Source organism: Girardinichthys multiradiatus, chromosome 4 (genome assembly GCF_021462225.1).
Source record: "Girardinichthys multiradiatus isolate DD_20200921_A chromosome 4, DD_fGirMul_XY1, whole genome shotgun sequence".
NCBI lineage: Eukaryota > Metazoa > Chordata > Actinopteri > Cyprinodontiformes > Goodeidae > Girardinichthys > Girardinichthys multiradiatus.
In genome coordinates, this window is record NC_061797.1 from 36374174 (window position 1) to 36396800 (window position 22627).

General features: G+C 40.1%; 1 protein-coding gene across 3 annotated transcripts; it reads right to left on the reverse strand.

Moving 5' to 3' along the window:
* Positions 1-58: 58 nt before the first annotated feature.
* On the reverse strand, positions 59-21770 carry cenpf (centromere protein F). 3 transcript variants are annotated; one of them, XM_047363690.1, is made up of 38 exons: positions 21705-21770; positions 19907-20078; positions 19674-19799; positions 19379-19449; positions 18751-18881; positions 18579-18670; positions 18246-18504; positions 17955-18157; positions 17693-17818; positions 17485-17613; positions 17253-17375; positions 17019-17154; positions 16802-16931; positions 15900-16179; positions 15602-15808; positions 15176-15384; positions 14826-14955; positions 13713-13991; positions 13042-13629; positions 12754-12927; positions 10969-11873; positions 10438-10649; positions 10240-10363; positions 10030-10144; positions 9850-9928; positions 9187-9446; positions 8996-9104; positions 8704-8909; positions 7965-8183; positions 7635-7778; positions 7364-7553; positions 7191-7288; positions 6030-6071; positions 4867-5892; positions 4584-4713; positions 2676-3374; positions 2404-2513; positions 59-730 (listed from the first exon to the last, which is right to left on the reverse strand). In XM_047363690.1, exons 2-38 carry the CDS (start codon positions 20066-20068, stop codon positions 563-565), a joined length of 8391 nt encoding a protein of 2796 aa, XP_047219646.1. In that variant the 5' UTR covers positions 20069-20078; positions 21705-21770; the 3' UTR covers positions 59-562. The 3 variants fall into 3 exon arrangements, with proteins under 3 accessions (XP_047219646.1, XP_047219648.1, XP_047219647.1); XM_047363692.1 differs by lacking the exon at positions 21705-21770 and having other exon boundaries at positions 13042-13460; positions 13548-13629; positions 19907-20133; XM_047363691.1 differs by lacking the exon at positions 21705-21770 and having other exon boundaries at positions 10240-10360; positions 19907-20134.
* Between the last annotated feature and the right edge of the window lie 857 nt (positions 21771-22627).

Genomic DNA, 22627 nt, shown 5'->3' on the forward strand with positions numbered 1-22627 from the left:
GGCAAAGAATTGTTTTAAAACCGGCTAAATTAAATTTTTAATAAAGAAACCAAACAAATTAAAGCTGCTAAAATATGTTTAGTAAAAAAAAAAGGTTTATGATTTATTGGCTATTTACATTGATCATTAAACACACTTCAGAAAAACCAACTTGTAGTAATGTTAAACTGCCAGCTGCCGTCATCAACAGAAAACAAGATCAGCTCAAAGACATTTCTTCCAGTGCAGGACAGGGATAGTAAAAAAAGAAAAAGGAAAGACACAATTATACAAACATGACTGCTATAAAGACATAGAAAAGTGTTTTCAAAAATGTAGTTTGATTAAAAACATTAAAAAATAAAGCAATGCAAGGAAGAAAATTTTTTTTCCACACATTCGTTTCTTCATGAGGTTAATGCATTTGCAGAGAAAACAGAACAGGAAATGCGTCCGTTTCAGTCCAGAAAGAACGTATACAATTTATGTGCTAAATACATTTAGGTGGAATTTTAAAGAACCTCCCTGTGATTAAACGCTAAAATTTGTGCCTAGGTGTGTTTCTATGTGTGCATTAAGTGGTCTACTGAACATGACAGTTTTCTCCTTGCTTTTCTCTCTGCTCTGGTTCCTTCTGTAAATTTATTGAAGAATGTAAAGGTTTCTGTTCGCTTTGCAGAGACTGGCGCGTCCTGTCAGAGCTGTCCGTGGATGAACCAGAAGGACTCTGGAGATGGATTGGGCCCAAAACCTGAGGGGTAGAAGGGTAAAAAGTCAGTTATTTTGGAAGATTTTCAAGATTATCTGCAGAATAATTTCAAACTGAAAATGTTTTCACATCTAGTTGAAATTTCTCTCCGACTGTCTCCACTGTGAGAGGCAGAACCATTACTCTTGCTGTATGCTGGGCAAGATTCACAGTTATCCACGTTAAGGTAAATCCAAAAAAAAGTTAAAAAAAAAAACAAAACGGCTGGATCTAAGTTTTTGTAGTTAAAAAAAGTTTTCTCAATTTGGAGCTAGTGAGGGAGAAGTTCCAAGCTTTTAAGCTGTTTGGGTTGTGCAGTTCTGCACATCTAAATTCCCATGCTGATTAGACCCCTCTAACAATCAGGCGTCACTAGTGCCGTTGTTGGCCTGGATTCCTGAGATGTTTTGGTTTCACGCAAGACGTTGTGAATTGCTGTGAAACTGATTAGGTATCAGGCTCAATGCTAAGCTTCATGTTTCTTTAAAAGCTGAAATCTGAGACCTCCTCCTCTGTTTAGAGTTAGTTTTTCATATGACTGCAGATTGATCCCAATCTGAGCTTTCAGGGGCTGCCAACATCTGCAGCACCTGAAAAGTTTTCTGCCGTATTTTGTCTGATTTATGGGGAGTGGGAGAAATGCCGCACTAAACAAGCTGCTTCGGATTGTGTTCATTTTACCTTTCCTCTCCATCGCCATAAACCATACAATTAGACATAATCTGTTTTTGGATTTCAGTTTATTTTTATCTTTAGCTAACGTTGGGGCCGCTTTCTCCAAAGAGCTGTGTGCGAAGAGTTAAGCCGCAGTCAATGGTTGGTCAATGGTATGCATTTCATTTAAAGAAAAAAAACAACATGACAGCTAGAGCGTCTGATTACTGCCAAATTAGCTGGGTTACAAAAGTTTCTTTCAAAATTTTCCAAGTGGTCTATAGTATGGAGGTGTGGCATCCCCCTGCTGGTGTATTTGGCCTGGTATTTATTTGGCTTTGGTCAGGTACCACAGGAGGTGTCTGGGGACCATGTGGGGCTTGGGTGTTGCTATGTTTTCAGCTTTTCCACCCATGTTTAATTCGCTGCCTGCAGGGATTAATGCAGACTTTAAGCAAGAGCACCAATTAATTTAACTTCATCCTGTTGTATTTGCATCTAATTAAGTAGATAAAGTGAATATTTAAATGAGTCAAATTTCTAAATAAAAACAGTTAATAAATACCGGTCAATCTATTATTAAATTCGAACAAAAATGTGTAACGGAAAGATTATTTTTCCCTCTGAGCCGAAACCCATTTTGTTTATTTCAAGTTCACTCTCATATTTTGCACTGACTATATTTTCTGTTAGTAAATACATAAATAAGAGCTTCATTAGATATATCTTTGTCATGCTAAATGTGGCACTTCATCCATATAATTCAAGCTTTAAAGTACAAAACTGTTTAAATTTTGTGATGCATGCAAAAAAAAGCTTTTTGTAAACAAAAAAATAATAGATTTGTTTTTTTTTTTTTTTTTAAAACAAAACAATTGTTGCTTAGAAAAACTGATTAATCTCTTATTTTATGAGGCTGACATTTGAATCAGCTCCCATCAGTTTAAAAGACTCAGATTTGATTGGGTCTCAGAGGAAAACAGCGCTGTGTGGGTGAGGAAGATGGATGGAGAGATGCTCACCTTGACATCAGGGTGAGTCTGCCTTGCAGCCAGCCGAGGACTGCAGCGCCTCCCTGTGGTCCTCCTGATAATATATGGGCTGGCCTCCCCCAGTGGAATATCAGCAAACCCTGAGGGACAAAATTAAAACAATGAAACTAAATATAACAACCTGAATTTTTGCTGCATGCTGTACAATTATTTATTTTTTTTTTCACACTAGAAGCTGGGCCAAGAGCAACATAATATGATGGCCAGTGCCGATCATAAAAAAAAAACCACACAAAACTGACCTTTCTGCACCAGGTCAGGCAGGCCCTCTGGTCTGAACTCTTCATCCTCCTGTTCACCTCTTGCTCTGGGTGTCATGGCGTTGGCTTTGAGCTTCTTCGTCAGGTTGTGTAGAGCCTCCTGGGCGCTGTCTCTGTCACTGATTTCATTATGACCCCGCTTCCCCGGAGAGGATCCCTGCGGAGAGCTCGGAGTTGCTGTGGGAACCACATTTTCTGTGTTTTCATTAGTCTTTTCTTCCTGGTGTTTGGAGGAAGACTTCCTTGCTGAACGTCGGCAGGTTTCAGAGGGGATCTTGGCTTCTTTAGCATGTTGGTTTGCAGTAGCCTGTTCCAGACGGGACTTCAGTGCATCATTGCTCTCCTCCAGCTTATGAACTTTAACCATCAGGCTGCAGTATTTTTCCATGCTCTCATCAGCCTCTGTGCTTTTCTCTTCAAGAAGTGTATTAACTTTATCCAGCTCCTGTCCAATCTCTTCCAGCTCTCTTTCCTTCTCCTCCATCTTCTTCTTCATTCCTTCCAGGGCAGCTGTAAGTTCCTTAACCTCTTTGTCCTTATCTATAAATTCTTGTTGCCTTTCCTCAGCCTCTGTCTTCATTTTCTTCAGGGCGCTCATCAGCTCTTCCACTTCTTTCTTTCTGTCCTCGGCCCTCAGCTGGGTTGCTTCAGCCTTTAACTCTTCACTGCTTCTTCCCTCTTCTGAAATAAGAGTGGGTGACATTTAGACATAATTTACGAGTCAAAGAACAATCAGCAGTTTAAATGCAGTGCCTGTTTTTGGTTATAATTAACTTTATCTTTAGCTGCTTCTCAGTTAATTAGAATTTCATTGAAAAGGTAATTTATTACAATAATTCAATGCAATAAGTGAAACTTGTAAGATTAGTGTGATAGATTCTAAATGTTTATTTCTGTTCATTTTGATGTTTTTGCTTACAGCTAATGAAAATCCAGAATTCAGTTTTAGATAAGACCAATAGGGATGGGCAATGTATCAAATATACTCGATGTATCTCGAGATTTTCCACGTACAATGGTTTAAATGGCTCCATCACAACCATCAAGTACAAATTATAATGAAAGTAGAAGCCGTCAGGATCGAATTCCCAGTGAGTTTCGTTTTGAAGCATAATAATGGAATGTTAAGTGGAAGGAAAAAGCCTGGTAACAGATGTCAGTGTTTTAGTAACTACTACATACGCATATGCAGGGCATGGTAACATCTTTCGTTTTATCTGTTGTTTATCAGTGTTTCTCAATCTTAGCTAAACCAATTAAAACGTTACACAGAAGCTCCAACATGACGTTATTGCCTATTGTAAACATTATAAATATTTTTCTACCTCATTTGGTGTACTTTTCAGTCATTGCTGATATTAGCTAAATAGGAAAATAGCAATCTAACACACCGAGTCTGAAATAGATATTTTACGCTGAAATTAATTTACCCGAACAATTTATTTATTTTTGGTATTAGCTCACCAACTCTTAAATAAACATTCAAAATATAAAACTGCTGGGAATTTGCATCAGCAGCTGTTTAAAAAAATATAATTTTTTGTCACCGGTTTGGCACCTCTGACATGGAGTAAAAAGGACTCCATTTTGGAGTTCTAGTGTTAAACAAACCCAGGCTCCATGCCACACTGCATTGATGCAGTAATTCAAGCTAAAGTTTCAATTGGAAGACATGTCTGCATTAACACTAGAATATTTCATTGGGCTTGTGTAACATTCCTCAATTTCTAAAAAGCTTGCATTTGGGGGTTTTCGTCAGTAATAAGAATGTGTGTACCAAATCTATAGCAGGTATACATTCCACATTTTAAATTGAATAACATTTTCATATATATTCTTGTTTACAAAGATGTGCCTGTATTTACAATAAAAAGTTAAATGTGTTCATACCTGAACTGTTTAAGATGTTCTGCTTCTCCTGCTCCAGCTGTCTGCAGGTCTTCATCCACAGGTTCATTTTACTCAGAGCAGAGTCTTTCTCTTTAGACAGACGAGCTGCGCTGGATGTTAACTCAGAAACCTGGATGGATGGAGGCGGGGAAGAGAATGTTGAAGATGAAGCACGGTGGTTGGGTTATTACCAGAGCATTTGTGCACATGAGACAGAGGCTTGTCATTTGTTTTGTCCATTTGGACCTGGTGGGACCGGTTTTGGATTGATGTAGCCACATACCTGCTCACTGAGCTGTGAGATGAACTGTTTCTGCGTCTCCAGTTCTTCTTCCATAGAAGCCACTGTTTTCTGGAGAACCTCATGTTCTTGTGTGAGCCTCTCTTCTTCCAGCAGGGAAAGAGCTGAAGACAGGTTGTTCTTCTCCTCTTCCATCATTAACAGGGAGGACTGTAATTCTTTGGTTTCAGCCTCTAACCTCAGCTTGTCCTGCTCTAATGAGGAGACGGTTTGTTGGAGGTTGTGTTTCTCCTTTTCTGTAAACGAGACCTTGGACTGAAGCTTTACTCTCTCTTCAGCTAACGCTGACCTCTCCTGATCTAGTTCATCTTTCTCCTGTTTAACAGACACCAGAGCGGTCTGAAGTTTATCTCTCTCCTGTTCCAGTTGCCCGTTTCTTCCCTCTAACTGTTCCTTCTCTGCCATGAGTGATGAGATAGATTCATCTAAAGCTTGCCTCTGCTCTGCCTCTTTTTTCTCCTTCTCCAAAGCATGAATGTCTCCCTCTTTAACATGAACAAGTGTTTTAAGATCCTTTATTTCTTCTCCTAAAGACTCAATAGTTGTCCTTAGATTGTTATTTTCCCTTTCTGTCTCTGTCTGAAAGTCTTGCATGGAGCTCAGCAGGCACCGTTTATCCTTCTCCAACTCCAGACACGCCGTCTGCATCTTCTCCTTTTCTTGTTCGGCCGCTGTCCACTTTTGTTCAAGGAAACTCTCTCTCTGCTGAGAAGCTTCCAGCTTACCCTGAAGATCTCCTACTTGCACACTGTGTCTCTCAGCTTCCTCTCTTGTGCATTTCTCCAGCTCCTCTAGTCTGTATTTCAGTCTTTCCTGATCTTCTCTTCTATCCACCTCTGCCTTCTCCAGCCCCCTTTCCAGTTTGTCCTTAGCTGCCTTTAGCTCCTCTATCTCCAGATTTTTTGTGCCCAGTTCTTTCTCTAAATGAGCTTTCTCAGATCTCAGGGTGTCCAAAGTGGCAGAGAGCTCAGACAGTTCCTGAGCAAGCTCTTCCTTCTCTTCCTCCACCTAAAATAATGCACATGATTGAAGAACAAACAGAAGAAATGTTCAAAACAACTGCGGTGATTCAACATCATAATATAGAGCGGAAAAACTAAAGCATTTGGGTGGTTTTATTAAACTTCTTGCTAATGTGAGGATACCTGTCTCCTCTCCTCTTCCAGCTCAGCTTTTGCTGTTTCAGCCTGTAAGGGAGGAGGTAAGACTCAGTTTTACAACAGCGTCTTTCTAAAGCCTTATTATTATTCTCCGTGACAAACCAACACACAATGGTGAATAATAATGAAATGGAAAGGAAAACAATACATGGTTTTTACATTAAAAAATCTGAAAAGTGTGGCGTACATTTGATTAGGGTTGTTGCTTTGCTGGAAGGTAGAACCTCTACCCCAGTTACAAGTCTCACTCCATCAGTCTTCCCATCATGCTGAAGAAAAGGACTCCCACAACCTAATGCTGCCATCACCATTTTTAATCATGGCGGTGACTTTTTCCAGGGGTGTGTTCTTCCACACATATCATTTAACGTAAATTTGTTCTCATCTGGCCTAAACACCTTCTTCCACGTGTTTGCTGTGTGGAGAACCTTCTCCTTATCGCTCTTCTGTAGAGGCCAAATTTGTGGATTGCACAGTTAATAATCAACATGTCCACAGATTCTTCCATCTCAGCAACGGAGCTCAGCTGTTTTTTGCCAGAGTTACTATGGGCCTTTAGGTTTATTCTCTGATTGATGCTCTTCTTCTCTGATGCGTCACTTTAGCTTTGGATATTGTTTTATAACCCAACCCTGCTCTAAATAACTTTCTCTCTGACTTGTCTGCTGTGTTTCTTGGTCTTCATGTTGCTGTTTGTTCACTCATGTTCCCTACAGCTGCATGCATACTCTGAGCTAAAATTAACACACCTATTTACCAATTCAGGGACTTCTCAGGGAGGTTTATTTACACTGGGTTTTACATAGGGGTATTAAATTAAAGAGGGCTAGATATTAATTCCCATAACATTTTGCTGATTTTTATTTGTAAAAATTGTGGAAGCTCTCCATTTAATTTTTTTAATAGAAAGCTCTCAATAGATTTTACATTTTATTCAAGTAAAATCCTTCTTTAGTCGAGATTTATCCATGAATAAATAAAAATGCACGCCACAGTGAGATTGTTTTTGTAAAATTGTTTAAAAGTGCACTGCTCTGTCTTTTTCCTCCACATAAAATCCAGAAACAATTTTTGACAAAAAAAAATAAATAAAATAATCAAGGATTTAAAAAGCTTTCAAGAGACTTTGTTTGCTGCCATATTTACCTGCAGCACAGCCTCCTCTAAGTTTTGCTCTAATTCGTCCTTCTCTCGCTCCAAGGCGTCGATGCGATCCTGCAGTGAGTCAGACTTTCTCTGAGCAGCTACAGAGACACAAAGACACATTTAGATCAACACCTTACAAAATAAAAGAACAGCTGGAGTTCTCTAAGAGGTACCTTTGAGCAGCTCTCCCATCTTCTTTTTCTTCCTCTCATCTGACTCGATGCGGACCTGGAGCTTTTCGATGCCCGTCCTCATCTGCTGGACTTCATCCTGAGTGGAGTTCAGTCGAGAGGCGATCTCTCCTTTTTCCATCAGAGACGACTCAAGAGACTGGGAAAGGCGGCAGACCTCTCCCTCTAAAGTCTACAGAAAAACAGACCTGAAAGCATACATTTCCAATTCCCTCCCACTGACTTAAAGGTTTGCACACAAACCCTCCCTAACCTGGATTTTGCCAGCCATGGACTCTGTGTTTTGGTTGGTAGAGGTATGATCTTCTCTCATCTCATTAAGATGGTTGAGTAGCTCCTTTTTCTCCTCGTTCTGTTTAGAAAGGGCCTCTTCCAGCACAGCAACCTGCTGCAACAGCTTTGCAAAAGGAATCAGGTTTTAACAGCTAATAACTAAAAATAAAAACAGTTCATTACTATTTTAAAAATGAAATAAAAAAAATCTCAATTGTGATTTCTAAATGCATCTCTGAATAAATTTAGCCCATGAATTAAAGAATAACCTTTAAAAAGGTTTCTTTGAATTATTTTGTGTGTTTAGTACCTGCTCTCTTTCTTCCTTCCCTCTCTCCATGCTGCTTTGGAGAGCTTCATACTCCTTCTTTCCTACCCGGATGTCATCCTCCAGGATGGATATTAAATTTCTGGTGTCACAGTTGGTCTTCTCCAAACCATGAACCTTGTCTCTCCACTGACCCAAAGACTGACTCAACTCGTCTCGGTCTTCAGTGCAGGACACAAGTTCAGTTCTCAGCTGGGTTGTCTGGAGAAAAATAAGGCAAAGATGAACCATTTGAACCCTGATCATGACACACCCAATCCTGTGGATGCACAGATGGATGGACAACGATGGTGAAATGATAGATGAATGGACAGACAAATAGATGGATGGATGACAGACAGATTGATCGAAAAATGGACAGATTGACAGAGGGATGCCAGAAATTAAAATTAATGCAGGGCAAATGGAAAAAAACATAGATGATGGGCGGTGGACAAGTAGATGGACTATGAAGAAGTTGCCTGAACAAATGCCAATTAAAGTGGATGGATGATAGACAAATGTTGGACAGAGAGACAAATAGATCATGGACAGATTAATGTGTGCAATTTTTGAACAAAGAAAGTGGGAATAAAAACATGTTTCCACCATTAATTCTTTTCTCCATGGTTTTCCAGACCTGAGGACCTCAACTCCAGACTTGTAAAATACTCTGCTGTCGTTTCGTCATTAAAGCAGTTTGTTAATGTAGACACAGGCATTTGTTTTAAACTGTGCTGACCTCTGTAAGAAGTGTTTCTATCTGTTGTTCCAGGCCTGAACCAGTCTTCCTTAGGGTCTCCATCTCCTCCTTAAGCCCGTCGCTTTCTGCTTGCATGGTCTCCAGTTCAGACTCCATTCCCAGGATATGTTGCTCCAGGTTAGCCTTTTCAGAGCGGACCCTCTTTAACTCACTCTCCTGCTGAAGGAACCTTTCATCCCATCCACCTGCAGAACCAGAAGAACCATCTCCTCATTGCCATAAATGTAACATTAAATATTTTTAAATGTTATCAGAAAGACTAAACAAAAACCTTTGGCCATCTCAAGCCCTTCTAACATCTCCATAACATCAGTAAGTTGACATTTTGAGGTGTTCAGCTGCAGAGTTAGTGCCTCCCTCTCCTCTACCAGTTGCATCACCTAAGCAACAGACCAAATATTATCATTAAGATCCCTAAAGTCATAATCCAGTTTAAATAATAAAATAATTTCTTCCTTTTACCTCATTGGAAAGACTCTTCTTCTCCTCCAAAGCGATGCTCAGCTGTTGAGCTGCACCCTGTACTTGATCCTCTGAAGCATGAACCTTCTTCTCCAAGTTGTGAACTTGGACTTCCAGTTCTGAGGTGAGTTCTGTTCTCAGCTGCAGCTCCGAGCTCAGCAGGTCAAACTCTGAGCGAAGAGCCTTCAGCTCACTCTGTTGTTCTGAGCTCATTTCTGTGTAAAAGCCGACGTCTTCTTTGACCAATGAAGACTCGTGTCCTGATGGACAGATGTGGATTTAAATACAGTGCCTTGGAAAAGTAGTAACCCCCTAAACCTCTGAGGTTGTTACGAAACATCTATGTTTGCGCTCAGATTAAATTACACACAGGTGGACTATTAATGACGGGGAAATTAAAGGGCAATTGGTTGTACTGGGTTTCAGTTAAGGGCGTCAGAGCAAAAGGGGTTTTAACTGTAAAAATCTTGAAAAACATGTCATTTTCCCTTTACTTCTACTTTTTGTTGGTCTATCACATAATAAAAGTCACTGAAGTTGGTGGTTAAAGTATGACAAAACAGTATGTGAACACGTTAGCAAGGAAAAAAGAAAGGTTTATAGGAATAGTCAAGAATCAGATAAAAATAAAAAAAACACATATTATGAACTCCAACAACTCACCAGAGAATTTCAGGCCTCTTATCTCACTTTGAGGGAAAGATTCAAGAACTTCACCAGGACTGCAGTTCTTGTCAGAGACCTTTGATGAAGAAGATTCAAACATAAATACTGACAATTATGAGAAGATTTCTAAATAATTTTTTCTACGTATTCAAATCGGAAAAAATGAAGTTTTTCTACCTGTTGGTGAAGTTGGTTTTCCTGAACATCATGCTGACATGCCTCCTCCTCTTCCAGCTCATTGTTGAGCATATGCTGATCGGAGGACTCCTCCTTAAAGATCAGCTCTGTCTCACTGCCAGAAAAAAAAAAAAAAAATTGGTTTTCTCTTTTAACTACAGAAAAAAAAAAACATTTGATTTGCTGTCATGTATCTAAGGAACTCTGTACCTGACAACCGGATCAGAGCTCAGATCAGACACCTCTTCTTGTTCCTTCAGTTGCCAGCACTCTGCACTGGTACTGCTGCTCATATCAGGTTCTGGGTTTGGCTCAGTCTGTACAGCTGCCTCTGCTGGACAAACCGCAGCAGATCATTAGGAATAAATACACACATTTCACATCTAAAATCAATCTGTCCATACCCACCCCCATCGTCAGGGCTTTTGGGTCCTACATGGGTGATATTTTCAGCTGGACTCTGGTATTCCTCTGATTCTGTGAACTGCTGTATGAGGCGGTGTTGTTGGCCCACTTGTTCAAGCAGTAAGTCATACTGCTGCTGGAGTACAGTCAGCTCTGTCTGCAGGACTGAGAGTTTCTGGTGAAGGTCAGCCTGGTCAGCCTCAAACTGTTGGCACCTGTGAAACAGCCATTTTATTCCGTTTTTTCATTGATTGGCAGATAAAATATGTAAAAATCTTATTTTTGTTAATATTTATTAGATTCCTGCAGAAATGTGGATAATCTTCTCTGAATTCTGTTGAATTCCAAACTATAATCTCTATTAAAGAACCTGTAGCATATAGTTGTTTCTCTTTTATGCTCTGAAAAGAAACTTTGTAAAAATAGGACCTCAAAGAAAAATGAGGAGCTGGAATCAGCCAGAAAAGGCCCGATCGCTGCTTCCCTCACTATATTGGCCGATGGGTGAAAGTAAATCACAGATTGGAGACATACCGCTCTTTGTTCTCCTTCTCGCTCATCTCGTCCTTCATCTTGAGCTGCTCTTTCAGCTTCTGCCGCTCCTCCTCTGAGGACAGCAGGGAGCGCTGGATACGCTCGCTCTCCTCTCTTAAAGAAACCATCTCCTCTTCCATCCTCTCTGTGCTGGTTTGTAGCTGCTGCTTCTCTTCAGACAGACGGTTCCTCTCTGACTGCAGTTTGATGTTTTCCTCAGAGACTTGACCATAGTTGGACTCCAGCTGAAGCTTCTCTTCTTCCACCCGTCCTAAATTGCTGACCAGGTCCGCTCTCTCAGAGGTTAATGTTAAAAGCTTCTCCTGAAGTTGAATTTTTTCCTCCTTGATTAAATTCAGAGTAACATCTAGCTGGACCTTCTCTTCAGTGACTCGACTAAGCGTAGACTCAGTCTCCTGTGTTTCTGTAGCCATCTGATCAATTTTTGCCTCTGCCTCTTGTTTCTGGTCAAATAGCTCTTTAACATTGGTGTGGAGTTTTTGGATCTCCTCCGACAGGTTGTTCATTCTAACCTCCAGATCCTTCTTCTCTGCTTTTACTTGAAGGATTTCAGTTTCAGCTCGTTTCTGGTCATCAAGTAACTGCCTTACAGAAAGCTCCAAGCTAATTTTCTCCTCATTTAGCTGATCCAGACCGATATCTTTTTCCTGAATTATCTGTCGGAGAGTTGTCTCTACCCTTGACTTTTCTTCAGTAATCTGACCCAGTTTGGACTCTAAGGTAGTGATGTTCTCCTCCAGCTGCTGCCGTTTGACAGCATCCTCCTCCAGACGGGTTATCTCACAGCTCCTCTCCAGCAGGTCTTCCTTGGCTGTCACAAACTTTGTCTCCAGCAGAGAGTTCTGGGATTGGACTTCATCCAAACGGGTTTCCAAGACGGAAACCTGAACATACAGCAAGTAAAAATGGGGAAGCAATAGTTAAAAATATTGGTGAATCTAAAAAGAAGAGATCATTATCATAAAGTTAATTTAATTCAGTATTCTTAAAGTGAAACTCATCTTATGTGGATCCACTACACCCAGATGAATATATTGCAAGCATTAATCCACAAAAGGTCATTGCGATACAAGCTGGCTGTTTACAGAGTGCTGTAGGCAAAAATATTGCAGGAAAGGAAGGAAAACTAGTATAAAAAGGGTCACAAGCAACACAGATAACTGCAGCATTAACAGGGATTGTGAAGCAAAGCCCATTCAAGAGTTCGAGGGAGATTTATAAGGCATGGACTGCAGCTGGAGTCAGTCCATCCAGAACCTCTACACACAGACGTATCCGGAACATGAGCAGCAACAGTCACATTCCTTGTGTTAAAGCCAGTCCTAAACCAGAGAGGAGGCAAAGAGCGACATACCTGGGCTGGGAAGAAAAGGAGCTCTACTATGGCCCAATGATCGAAAGTCTTCATTTCAGATGAGGCAGCTATCCCTGTTGCAAAAGCAACAGGGATAGCTGCATCTTTAAGAGGATTGTAAAGCAAAGCCTATAAAAACTTCAGTTTACAAAAAAAAATAATAATAATAATCTCTTCTTTTTTTATTTACTTGTTTGGATGGGTGTCTGCACTGTAATTGCCAGAGAGGGTGCAGCGGATCTTGAATATAGAATACCTTTACGATGATGTTCTAATTTATGGGGATGACCCCTTATGATCATAATTTCTCTCTTCTTCCCTTTTGGTATAGGCAATGATTTAAAAAGTAGAACCTCCCTAGCTTGAAAATTGCTAATGAGAGACCGCTCGGTATATAACAGAAACCCAACCTGAGCATTGCTTTCCTGCAGCATGGCCTCCATGTCAGACATCTGGCTCTGGTTCTGAGCAAGCTGGGCCTCCAGTGATGCGATGGTTTCCTTCAGCTCCTCCACCTGACTTTCCACAGAGTTCATGGCTGTCTCGTTGTCCTCCAGGTCCATCTGCAGCATCTCCAGCTGCACCTTTATTCAGTACATAAATAAACTTAAAAATTACTCTATACTTCCAAGACCCTGTTCATAATTTGGGAGAACTAGAGATCGGTTTTTATACCATTCTGGACATGAATAACCAACCTTAATTTTGTTCATGGCCCCAATCTTCTCCTTCAGGAGCTCTGAGGCTTTGACTTGTTCTGCCTCTGCTTTGTTTAGCTTCTCTTTTAGACTCTTTATTGTGTTGTCTCTCTCCTCCAAGCCACGTGAAGCTGCAGACAGAGTCGTCTTCATGGTTCGGATCTCCTCCCGACGAGTGCTCAACTCTGTTTTGGCTGCAGCTACTGATTTTTTAGAGGCTTCCTGCTGCTCTTTAAGGCTCTTCTCCCTATTGGCGAAGTCTTCAATCTCTGAGCTGTGACTCTCTGACTCTTTACTCATCTTCTCAGTGAGATTACCAATTTGATCCTCCAAAGCAGAGATACGTTTCGCTTTCTCAGACAGAGTGATCTCCAGATCTGCTTTCCTTTCATTTGCAGAGCAGAGGCTCTTTTCTGAAGCTTCAAGAGATTTACTAAGGTTAGCAAGCGACTGATTGACCACTTCTAGTTTGTTCTTCAAAATTGGAACATCCTCTGTTGCCTCACGATTTGCCGCAGCCTGCTTTTCCAGAGCGGAGATCTGCTCCAGGAGAGTGTTCATCCTTTCAGTGTGGCTGTGCTGCTGGATCTGAACAAAAATACATGTTTTTGAATCAGCTAAAAACAAACACATCTACAACCCAGAAAAGAAGATTATGTTGCATATTTTACCTCTGCTTCTTTCGTCATCTCTTGAACTTGATTTTCCAGCTCAGACCTTTGGTTTTCAACTGAGACGATCTGAGCTTCAGTCTCTCTGAGGCGCTTCTCAGTCTCCTCTGTCAGGCTCCTCTGGTCCTTCAACTCCTTCTCCAGCTGTCTGAGCTCCTCCAATTTCTCCTCGTACACCTTTCTGAGTTCCTCCTCCTTGTCGGACACTGACTTAATTTGTTTCTGCAGTTCGGCTCCCAGATGTTCCTGGACCTTTAGGATCTGCTCCATGGAAGTGATCTGAATCATGAGCAGGAAAAATCTGTTTTAAGAAGGCTTATATTTAAATGTAGCTGTTCCTAATGAAATATTACATATTTGAAATATTAATTAATGGGCTAGACATAACATTAAACACTTGCCTGCAAAAAGTATTCACACCCCTTGACGTTTTATTTGTTTTAACAATGAAAGGCTTTTATGTGTTTTATTTAGATGTTATGTGATAGACCAGGACAAATAGTGCATGACTGTGTAATGGAAGGAAAATGATACAAGGTTTTACAATTCCTTTACAATTAAATAGCAAAAAAGTTTGGTTTTCACCTAAACTGACAAGACAGCCAAAGAGAACATTAATCAGACTCTGGAGGAGCTACAAGGATCCACAGCTCAGGTGGGAGAACTGCAGCAAAAGGTGATTCTACAAAGTATAGACTCGGGAAGGCAGATTTTTATCTGTTAACATCCATGTTTTGTTTTCCTACCATTTGATAACAATAACACCGGTTTGTGTGGTTCAAACAAATAAAATCCCAATAGGATGCTTTGGTGTTTGAAATGTTTAAAAATGAAGAAAAGGTCAAGGAGATGAACACTTTGCAAGACACTGTATGTACTACAAAAATACAATATTGTAAAATTACAGCTAAAACAATATTGGACTTTAAAAAAAGCATATTTAGACATAGTAAGATAATTGAAAATAATGCAGCTCGTCGTTTACATATATGTACATTGTTTTCCAAATATTGACTATATTAAAACAATATGGTTTGAATTTTAGTGAAGAAACTTCTATTGCGTGTAATTAATAGTTTTGTTTAATGTTCAGACCTAATCTAAATTAAAGACCTTGTTTTTGGAGAGCAGCAGCTGCTGCTGGACCTCCTCCATCTGCAGCTTGATGCGATCTGTCTCCTCAGTCTTTGCTGAAACACTCTCCTCACACTCCTTCAGGAGGGCAGTCTTCTCCTCCGCGAAGCTGGAAAAACAGGATTAAATGAAGGAAACACAAACTGAAAACAAGATCATCTTTAACTAAAAGCACTAGTGAGGACAGAGACGTTATACCAAGCATTTAAAGTACATTGAAAGCTAACTTCTACCTTACTATATAAGCAAGTTTTGTCTATATTATTTAGAATGCAAACTTGACGTATAAAAACTTCAGATGATAAGCCTCCTAAGAATCCAGTTCCAACCTGGCATTTTGCTTCTCTTGCTGTGTGGTGGACTGAGCGAGGCTTTCCTTCAGCTGGCAGATCTCAGCCAGGCCCAGCTCCACCAGCTGATCTTTGGAGCGAAGCAGGTCACATGCAGCCTGGTGTTCCTCCTGTAGCTCAGAGTTTGTCTTCTCAGCAAGCTCTGCTCGAGCAGTTTCTCTTTGCAACTGGGACTCCAGTTCTTTGACCTGTTTGACAGAAAAAAGGAATCAGTTTCCTGTTACCCTCACAATTGCTGCTCATCCATAACTGGTTCAAAGAGTCACATCCAGGTTTCAGTGGATATCCAAAGTTTTGCAGCAAAGATTATTTGCTAAAATCTCTCCTTGCTTACTTCTAAAAGATAGGAGTATACACTGTTTTTTAAAAGGTTTGTTTAATTAAGAATTTAAATGTTTACATCACCTGTCCTTCAAGCTGAGCTAGCTGCTTTCCAACATTCTCCAAGTCTTTGCTGTGTTTCTGTCCTGCTTCAGAAAACTGAAGCTGAAGCTGCTGGTACTGATGCTCCTTCTCCTCCAGCTCCGTGCTCTTGATGAGAAGTTCTCCTTTCAAGGAATCGATGTGGGCGGACAGACTGGCTTTCTCTGCCTCTATGGATGAGAGCTTGCTCTACAATAGTGCAAAAGATACACATTCACAGTGACAGCTGTTAATATTTTTCTTCTTTCCACAGATGAAAATAAATTGCAGTGACATTAACCTGAAGTTCATTCTTGGTCTCATTCAGCAGGCTCACGTTGCCCTCCAAAGTGATCACTTTGTCAGTGAGCTCCTTTTGCACAGCCTCAGTGTGGTTTATTAAGTTCTCCTTGTCTTTCTTCCAATCCAACAGAACTTCATGTTCCTGTTTCAAAGCCTTACACTCATCCTGATTGTCGGTGAGGTTGGTTTTCAGCTCTTGGTTCTCCTTCTCGATGACCGTCAGCTTATTGCTCAGCCTCTCGCTCTCCTGTCTCTGTTTCTGGAGCTCCTTCTGAGATCTGCAAAACAACAAATTCAGTATTATGAAATGGATGTAAATGACATTTAATAACTGCAACATTATGGGTGGAAGGTTTGGTTGAAGTGCAAATATAGACAGCTTAAAAAAAATGTAAGGAACACTTGTTAATCAGAGTATAACATGAAGTCAGCTAAACTTGTTGAATATTGATCTGGTCAGGTAAGTAGTAGAGGGGGTTGTTAATCAGTATCCAGCATTTCCCCTACCATTATCCAAGGGAGGCATGATAGATAGATAGAGAAAGAAAGAAAGACAATATATAAAGACTGAAAGATGAAAAGAGACAGAAACATAAAAGATGTGACAAAGAGAGAGACAGAAAGATAGAGAAATAAGAGAGATGGAGAGACAGTTAAAAAAGATAAAGAACAAATTTATAGACATGATATAAATACATTTTCTTAGGAATGTTCTGTTAACAGTTTAAACAGGCTGCAGTCAGAGGAAACAATGGGACGACAATACAAACATTGTTTTTCCACAATGCTCACCCATTTCTCAGTTACCGACAAGGAAAGGAATTAGCCATCGTAAGCTACAAGGTTAAACAAAATTGATAAGAAAACGTTGCGACTTCTGAGAAATAAAACCAGGTTTACTTGTCATTTCTGGACTCTGCATCGGAAAGCATCTTCTTCATGTTTTCCAGCTCTCGTGTTGACGTCTGAGTCTGTTGCTCAAGTTTTGACTGAAGTCTCTTCAGCTCCTCTGCCTGTCCTTCAGATTTTGCTAAAGTGCAATAAAGAGAAAGCTTGGTTAACTTGCTGGAAGACAATCAAAAATAACCTATTCCTACTGTTAACTGACAGACAATACCTTTTAGATCTTCCAGTAACCCCTGGGTGCGTTTGAGTGTCTGCTCTGAGCTCCTCTTCTCTTCTTCCAGCTGAGAAAGGGACCGGGTGGTCCGGTCCAACTGGACGGTGAAACTGTTTTTCTCCTTCTGTAGCTCCTGAAGCAAAGAGGAAATTCTGACAATCTGTACACCACCTTGCCTAAACACAGTATATTAGTATATAAAACAGAAATATACAAGATGACTGAACCTACCTCCATCTTTTTGCGGAGGTCTTGCTCTTTAGTCTGAGTGGCCTGCAGACTTTGTTCTGACCGCAGCAGCTTCTGTTTGTGATCTTCAATTTCTCTCTCCATCTGACTCTTCTGCAAGCGCATCTAAACCGAAGCAAGTTTGGATTATAAAACAAAACAGTCAGGAATCCCCATGCTGCGTGTGAAAACTGAAACAGAGGTATCAGTTTTGCATTGCTTATTAAATGCATACCTTCTCCATGTCCGCTTGAAGTACATTGTGGTCTTTTCTGGCCTGTTGGATCTCCTGTGTGAGTTTGGTTCTGGTCTGATTGAGCTGCTGATCCAAAGCCTGATGGGAACTCTGAAGCTGAGCCAACTCCTAAACAAACCAATGGAAATCTAATGTGAATAATAATCCAAAATGTAATGTCTTAATACCTTAATACCCATTGTTTCACCTTTTGACTGTTTCTTTCTTGGTCTTTGAGCTTCTGCTCCAGAGCTTGTCTGCAGCTGTCAGCGTTGTGCCTTTGACAGCTCATCTCCTCAGAGACTTGCTTCAGCTTCTGCTCAACCGATGAACACTAAAAGTGCAGAGATCATTTTTAGTCCTTTTCTGCATGTTTCCTCTGATTTCTAACACTTTATTTCCCCAAGTAGACTGCAATAAAACACTAAAAGATCTGATTGCATCCAGAAAACAAAAACAATCCATCGTACCTTTGCTTCCAGCCGCTGGTGCCTGTCTGCAGCTTGACTCAGCTCATGGCCAGCCTTGGCCAGGTCTCTGTCGCGCTCAACTAGGTCTTTGCGAGCCTGGTTCAAGTGAGTTTGGAGTTCTTGCAGCTTCGACGTTTGGTTGCGAATTTCCTTTTCCTGGGCAGCCAGATTCCTCTCCAGCTCTGAAACACGACCACGCAGCTCTGGTATAGAAAAAAAAAATATATGCTTCATGAAATTTGTCATGAATGACATATTATCCCGTTAACTACAAAATCTGCAAAAATCCACCCTGGTTGAGAGTCTTCAGTTGCTCCATCTGTTGGGAAGATCCACTTGGACTCTGGACAGTTCTGGAAGAACTCATCCGCTGGCTAGGTTTGATTGGCGTCTCCTCGTGGGCGTCCCACAGAGACGCCCCACGTCTCTTCAGAGGCGTTTCCGTCACATCCTGACCCCGCTCCTGCTGTTGCCATGGGAATATGGACGATCCAGCTTGCCGGGCAGCGATGTCCTTGTGGCTGACACTGACTGACGACTGATTCAACAGCTGGAGGACAGGCACGTTACAAGTACAATAAAAGAAATGGAGGCAGAAAAAAATGTCACTAAGAGAAAACTTACCTTGATCTGCAACACTTTGAGCTCACTTTCCAGCTTTTTTCTTTCTTCCACTTCATGGTTGTACTTTTCCCGAAGCTCATCCTGTTTATTGTCTATAAAACACACGAGTGAGACTCAGTCTTACAAATGTGACCACTAAAATTAAACATAAAGTCCCTGCAAACCAAAATACCTTGCTGTCTGTGTGCAGGTGCCGGCGTAGCGAAGCTCTTCTGTGGAGTGCTGTACATCTGCAGCTCAGAGGAAGAGGACGACATCGAGGAAGAGCCAGCAGGTTGAGAGCGATCCAGCTCAGTTTTGTACCTAAACAGTAAAAAATTAAATAAAATAAAGATAAATAATAGATCATTGAGGAGTTAGGATTTCACAACTTTTTAACTCTTTCTTGCATGAAGACAAAGTGTGGTCATTTGGCTTTCAAACATATTTACATCCAAACTAGAGCTGCACAATTTCAGGATAATTTCTTGAATTGCAAAGCTGTAAATGGAAACTGCTATAACAACATTGATTATGATAAACCCTGTATCTTCTGGTCACTTTTTTTCTTTAAAATTACAAAAGGGCTCCAGCACCCTCCATGAGCTTTAGTGTCTCAGCCAGTAAAGAAATACTCCTGGTCTGGGCATTACAGGAAGTGAGTCCATTAACTGGCCAAATATAGTATAGACATTAAATATTACATCCTATAAAAGGTTGCATCCAGGCTTTTCTTCCCTTTTATGCACACACTGACGTTGTGATTCGATATATTGTGCAGCTCTAACAAACAAGGTAATTAAAACCAAAAGTGAACCTACTTTTTGAGTTCTTGCTCCAGTCGCTCTATGGTCTTCCTGCAGGAATTAAGCTGACCCTCCAGGTAACTCACCTGACCCAGCGAGATAAATCAGAACAACACAAAGGTTAGATTTGTTAACTTTGTTACATTTTGTCACTTCCAAGCACAAACTTCAATGTATTTATTAGGTTTTAATGTACAGCATCAAAAAGACTGTGACCTATTTTTCATCACAATAAATTTAACAAAATGTTGCAAGAGAACTAAATATTTTACAAAGTCTACGTTTTCTTGCTTTTATGTGAGAAACTGACCTGCTGCTCTTTGACTCCAAGATCATGAACGACCTTCTGACGTGTTTTTTCCAAAGCATCACATGATTCAACCAACGACTGGTTTTCTCTTTTCATAGCAGAGATCTCTGTGCGTTCACTGTCCACCTGGAGAACAGAGTGTTTAAATTATTCACATAAAATGATTTCAGCTTAATCACTCCAGCACAAGTTTGACAGAACAGGGTTTTAAGGAGCTCCTAATGAGCACTGACCTTCTGTTTCTGTTTCTGCAGGACAGCTTCCAGAGAGTCCAGCTGAAACTGCTTCTGGCTCCTTTCCTTTTTAAGTTTGTCCAGCTGGACCTCCATCTCCTGGATCTTCTGCAGAGCTTTTCCTGGAAGTCCATCCTTCCACTCCTCCACCGCCCAGCTCATGGTCCAAGACCTGAACCAGAAACAGAATCAATAGCTACTCAAGACTTTCATCACAGCCCCACAACAAAAATAAAACAATGTAAAGAGTGAAGCACATCTGGGACTGAAACACTAAAACCAAGTGTTGACTTGGAATACAAAATAAAACAATTCAAGGAAAACAAAATTGTTTTCTTGGAGAAAACAAATCCTCTTAGTGGCGGTCCAACGATGCTCGAATCAACTACGTTGCACATTGACTGTTATGATATGACTAGTTAGGGGCTGTAAGAACTAGGAAGCCTATTAGGGCTGCACAAAATATGAAGTTATGTGTGCAATACCAATATCGAAAAATACAATGCATTCCCACTATGTCAATAATTTGGGCGGCGTTATATTAGCAAAACGTTCAGCATGTGATGCTGGTCAATATTATGACTTCGATATTAACTGCAATAAATAAACATGTTTTTAACAAAACAGTGTTAATGCCTGTCTGCTTTAAGTTCACTGCAAACATTAGGCCCCAAACAGAACATAATGCTTCCAGCTACTGACAGAAAACCTAACTAAATCTAAACAATGTTTTATTCAAAAAGTTCAAACTGACAACATTTGCTATTTTGGCAAAGAAATAACTAAGATGTGGTTGGTTTATGATGTAACTAGAACATCTTAAAGTCCTAAAGAAAATGTCTGTTGCATAAAAAAAAACAACAACAAGCGTCTTCAAATGGCCCATGTACTGGCACAGAGAGCCTAATTACTGGTTCTTCTGCAATTAGCAGACCAGTTATTGCAGTCCCAAATGGGGTGGATGCCCACCACTGATTTAGATGATCGTAGCGAAATTTTACAGGTACTTTTGAGGACATTGTGAAGACAAAACGAAACATAGTGTGAAAAATAAGTTCATCAAAAACTGATAGTCATCACAATATATGACAATATGTAAGGCAATCATTTGTGTTCATAAGAGTATGCAGTCTTTCTGTATATGTTTAGATACTGAATATATTTATTAAATAAGAACCCCAACACTAGGAGGAGGATTTGTTTTGTTTTCAGAAGTCTGGTCTACATTATCTATGTGGTCTGTGCAGTAATATTTATGTGCAAAACCTGGGTCCGAGGTGGAATGGGTTAATATTTGCTATTTTAAAACAAATGTTTTGTTTCAAATTCTGCGTGTTGCCAGAGTCTCTGCTAGAAGGACTTAAATTCATCTTTGAAAAAAACAGTTATTTATTTCTAACTTATAGCTATGAAAGAAAACAGTGACTAAACAAGTAGTGTCTGTTTCTAATGCAATATGGGGTCTGTAATTACCTAGCAACATTAATCGCGGCTAGTGCAGAAATTAACACAAACATATTTGAAAGCATCAGGCAACCGAATACATCCGAAAAACAAATGAAAACGCAGTAAATCTCAAAGCAAAGCATTCAGAGCATTTAGAGCACAGTTTAGGTTGTATTTTAGCGTTAGATAGAGCTCGCTGAATTGTTTCAACGAGAAAATAAAGCCTAAACCAACTTAGATTTCCACCAATCCACGGGCTAAAGATGACGGCGCCGATAAATACCGACGCATATTTGGAAAATTATTTTAAAGATGTTTTTCGTATTTACAGGATAAGTTATCCTAGACTTACTTTGGGCGCGACGCTTCTTGCTCAGCTTTTTTTACAAAATTCAAACTGTAGGACAGGAAACGGATGTCGTCTTAGCTACACGCCTATTGGCACAATCAAATCAGACGGCACCTGATTGGCTCACTTGTTACTGTGTGTGCGAACAGTGCCCCCGTGTGGTGTTACTATGCAATACACACTACAGACAAACATCCTAAGCTTGGTATCATGACCTCATAAACCAACAAAGGTACCTCAGTAAATTAAAATGTTATAAAAAAGTTTATTACAGTAATATATAGGCTTATAACGTATATATTATAGTACTTTAGAAAAAAAAATCTGTTTTTTTTTCATGAATTTCACTTAAAGATAAATAAAACCATCAACTCTGTTTCTCAAAAGTTAGAATATTACATAACATAATTTAGAAAAGGATTTTTTAAATTCAGAAATGATGGCCCACTGAAATGTATTTCCATGTTCTGTACAGTATAAGCGCGGTATTTGGTCTGGTCTCACTTTGCATGAATTACTGCATCAGTGCAGCCAAACTTAGAGGTGATTAGTTTGTGGCTCCTCTGAGGTATACAGGTAGGTAAGTTAACTCCGGGTTGCTTTAATATTGGCCTTCAGCTCATCTCCATCGTTGGGTGGGATTTTTCTCATCTTCCTCTTGACAATATTCCATACATAGATTCTTTACAGGGTTTTAGGTCAGGCCAATTTGCTTTGTAATCAATCACATTGATACCATGTCCAGGTATTAGTGTTTTTGGCAATGTGAACTCCTAAATTTCCTGGTAGATTGTTACATAGTCTTTGGAGTTGATAGGAACCAGTGGATAAACACCAGTAGATGACATGTCTTCCCAAATCATCACTGACAAAGGAAACTTCACACTGGATCTAGACCAAATTAGATTCTGAGCCTCTCTACTTTT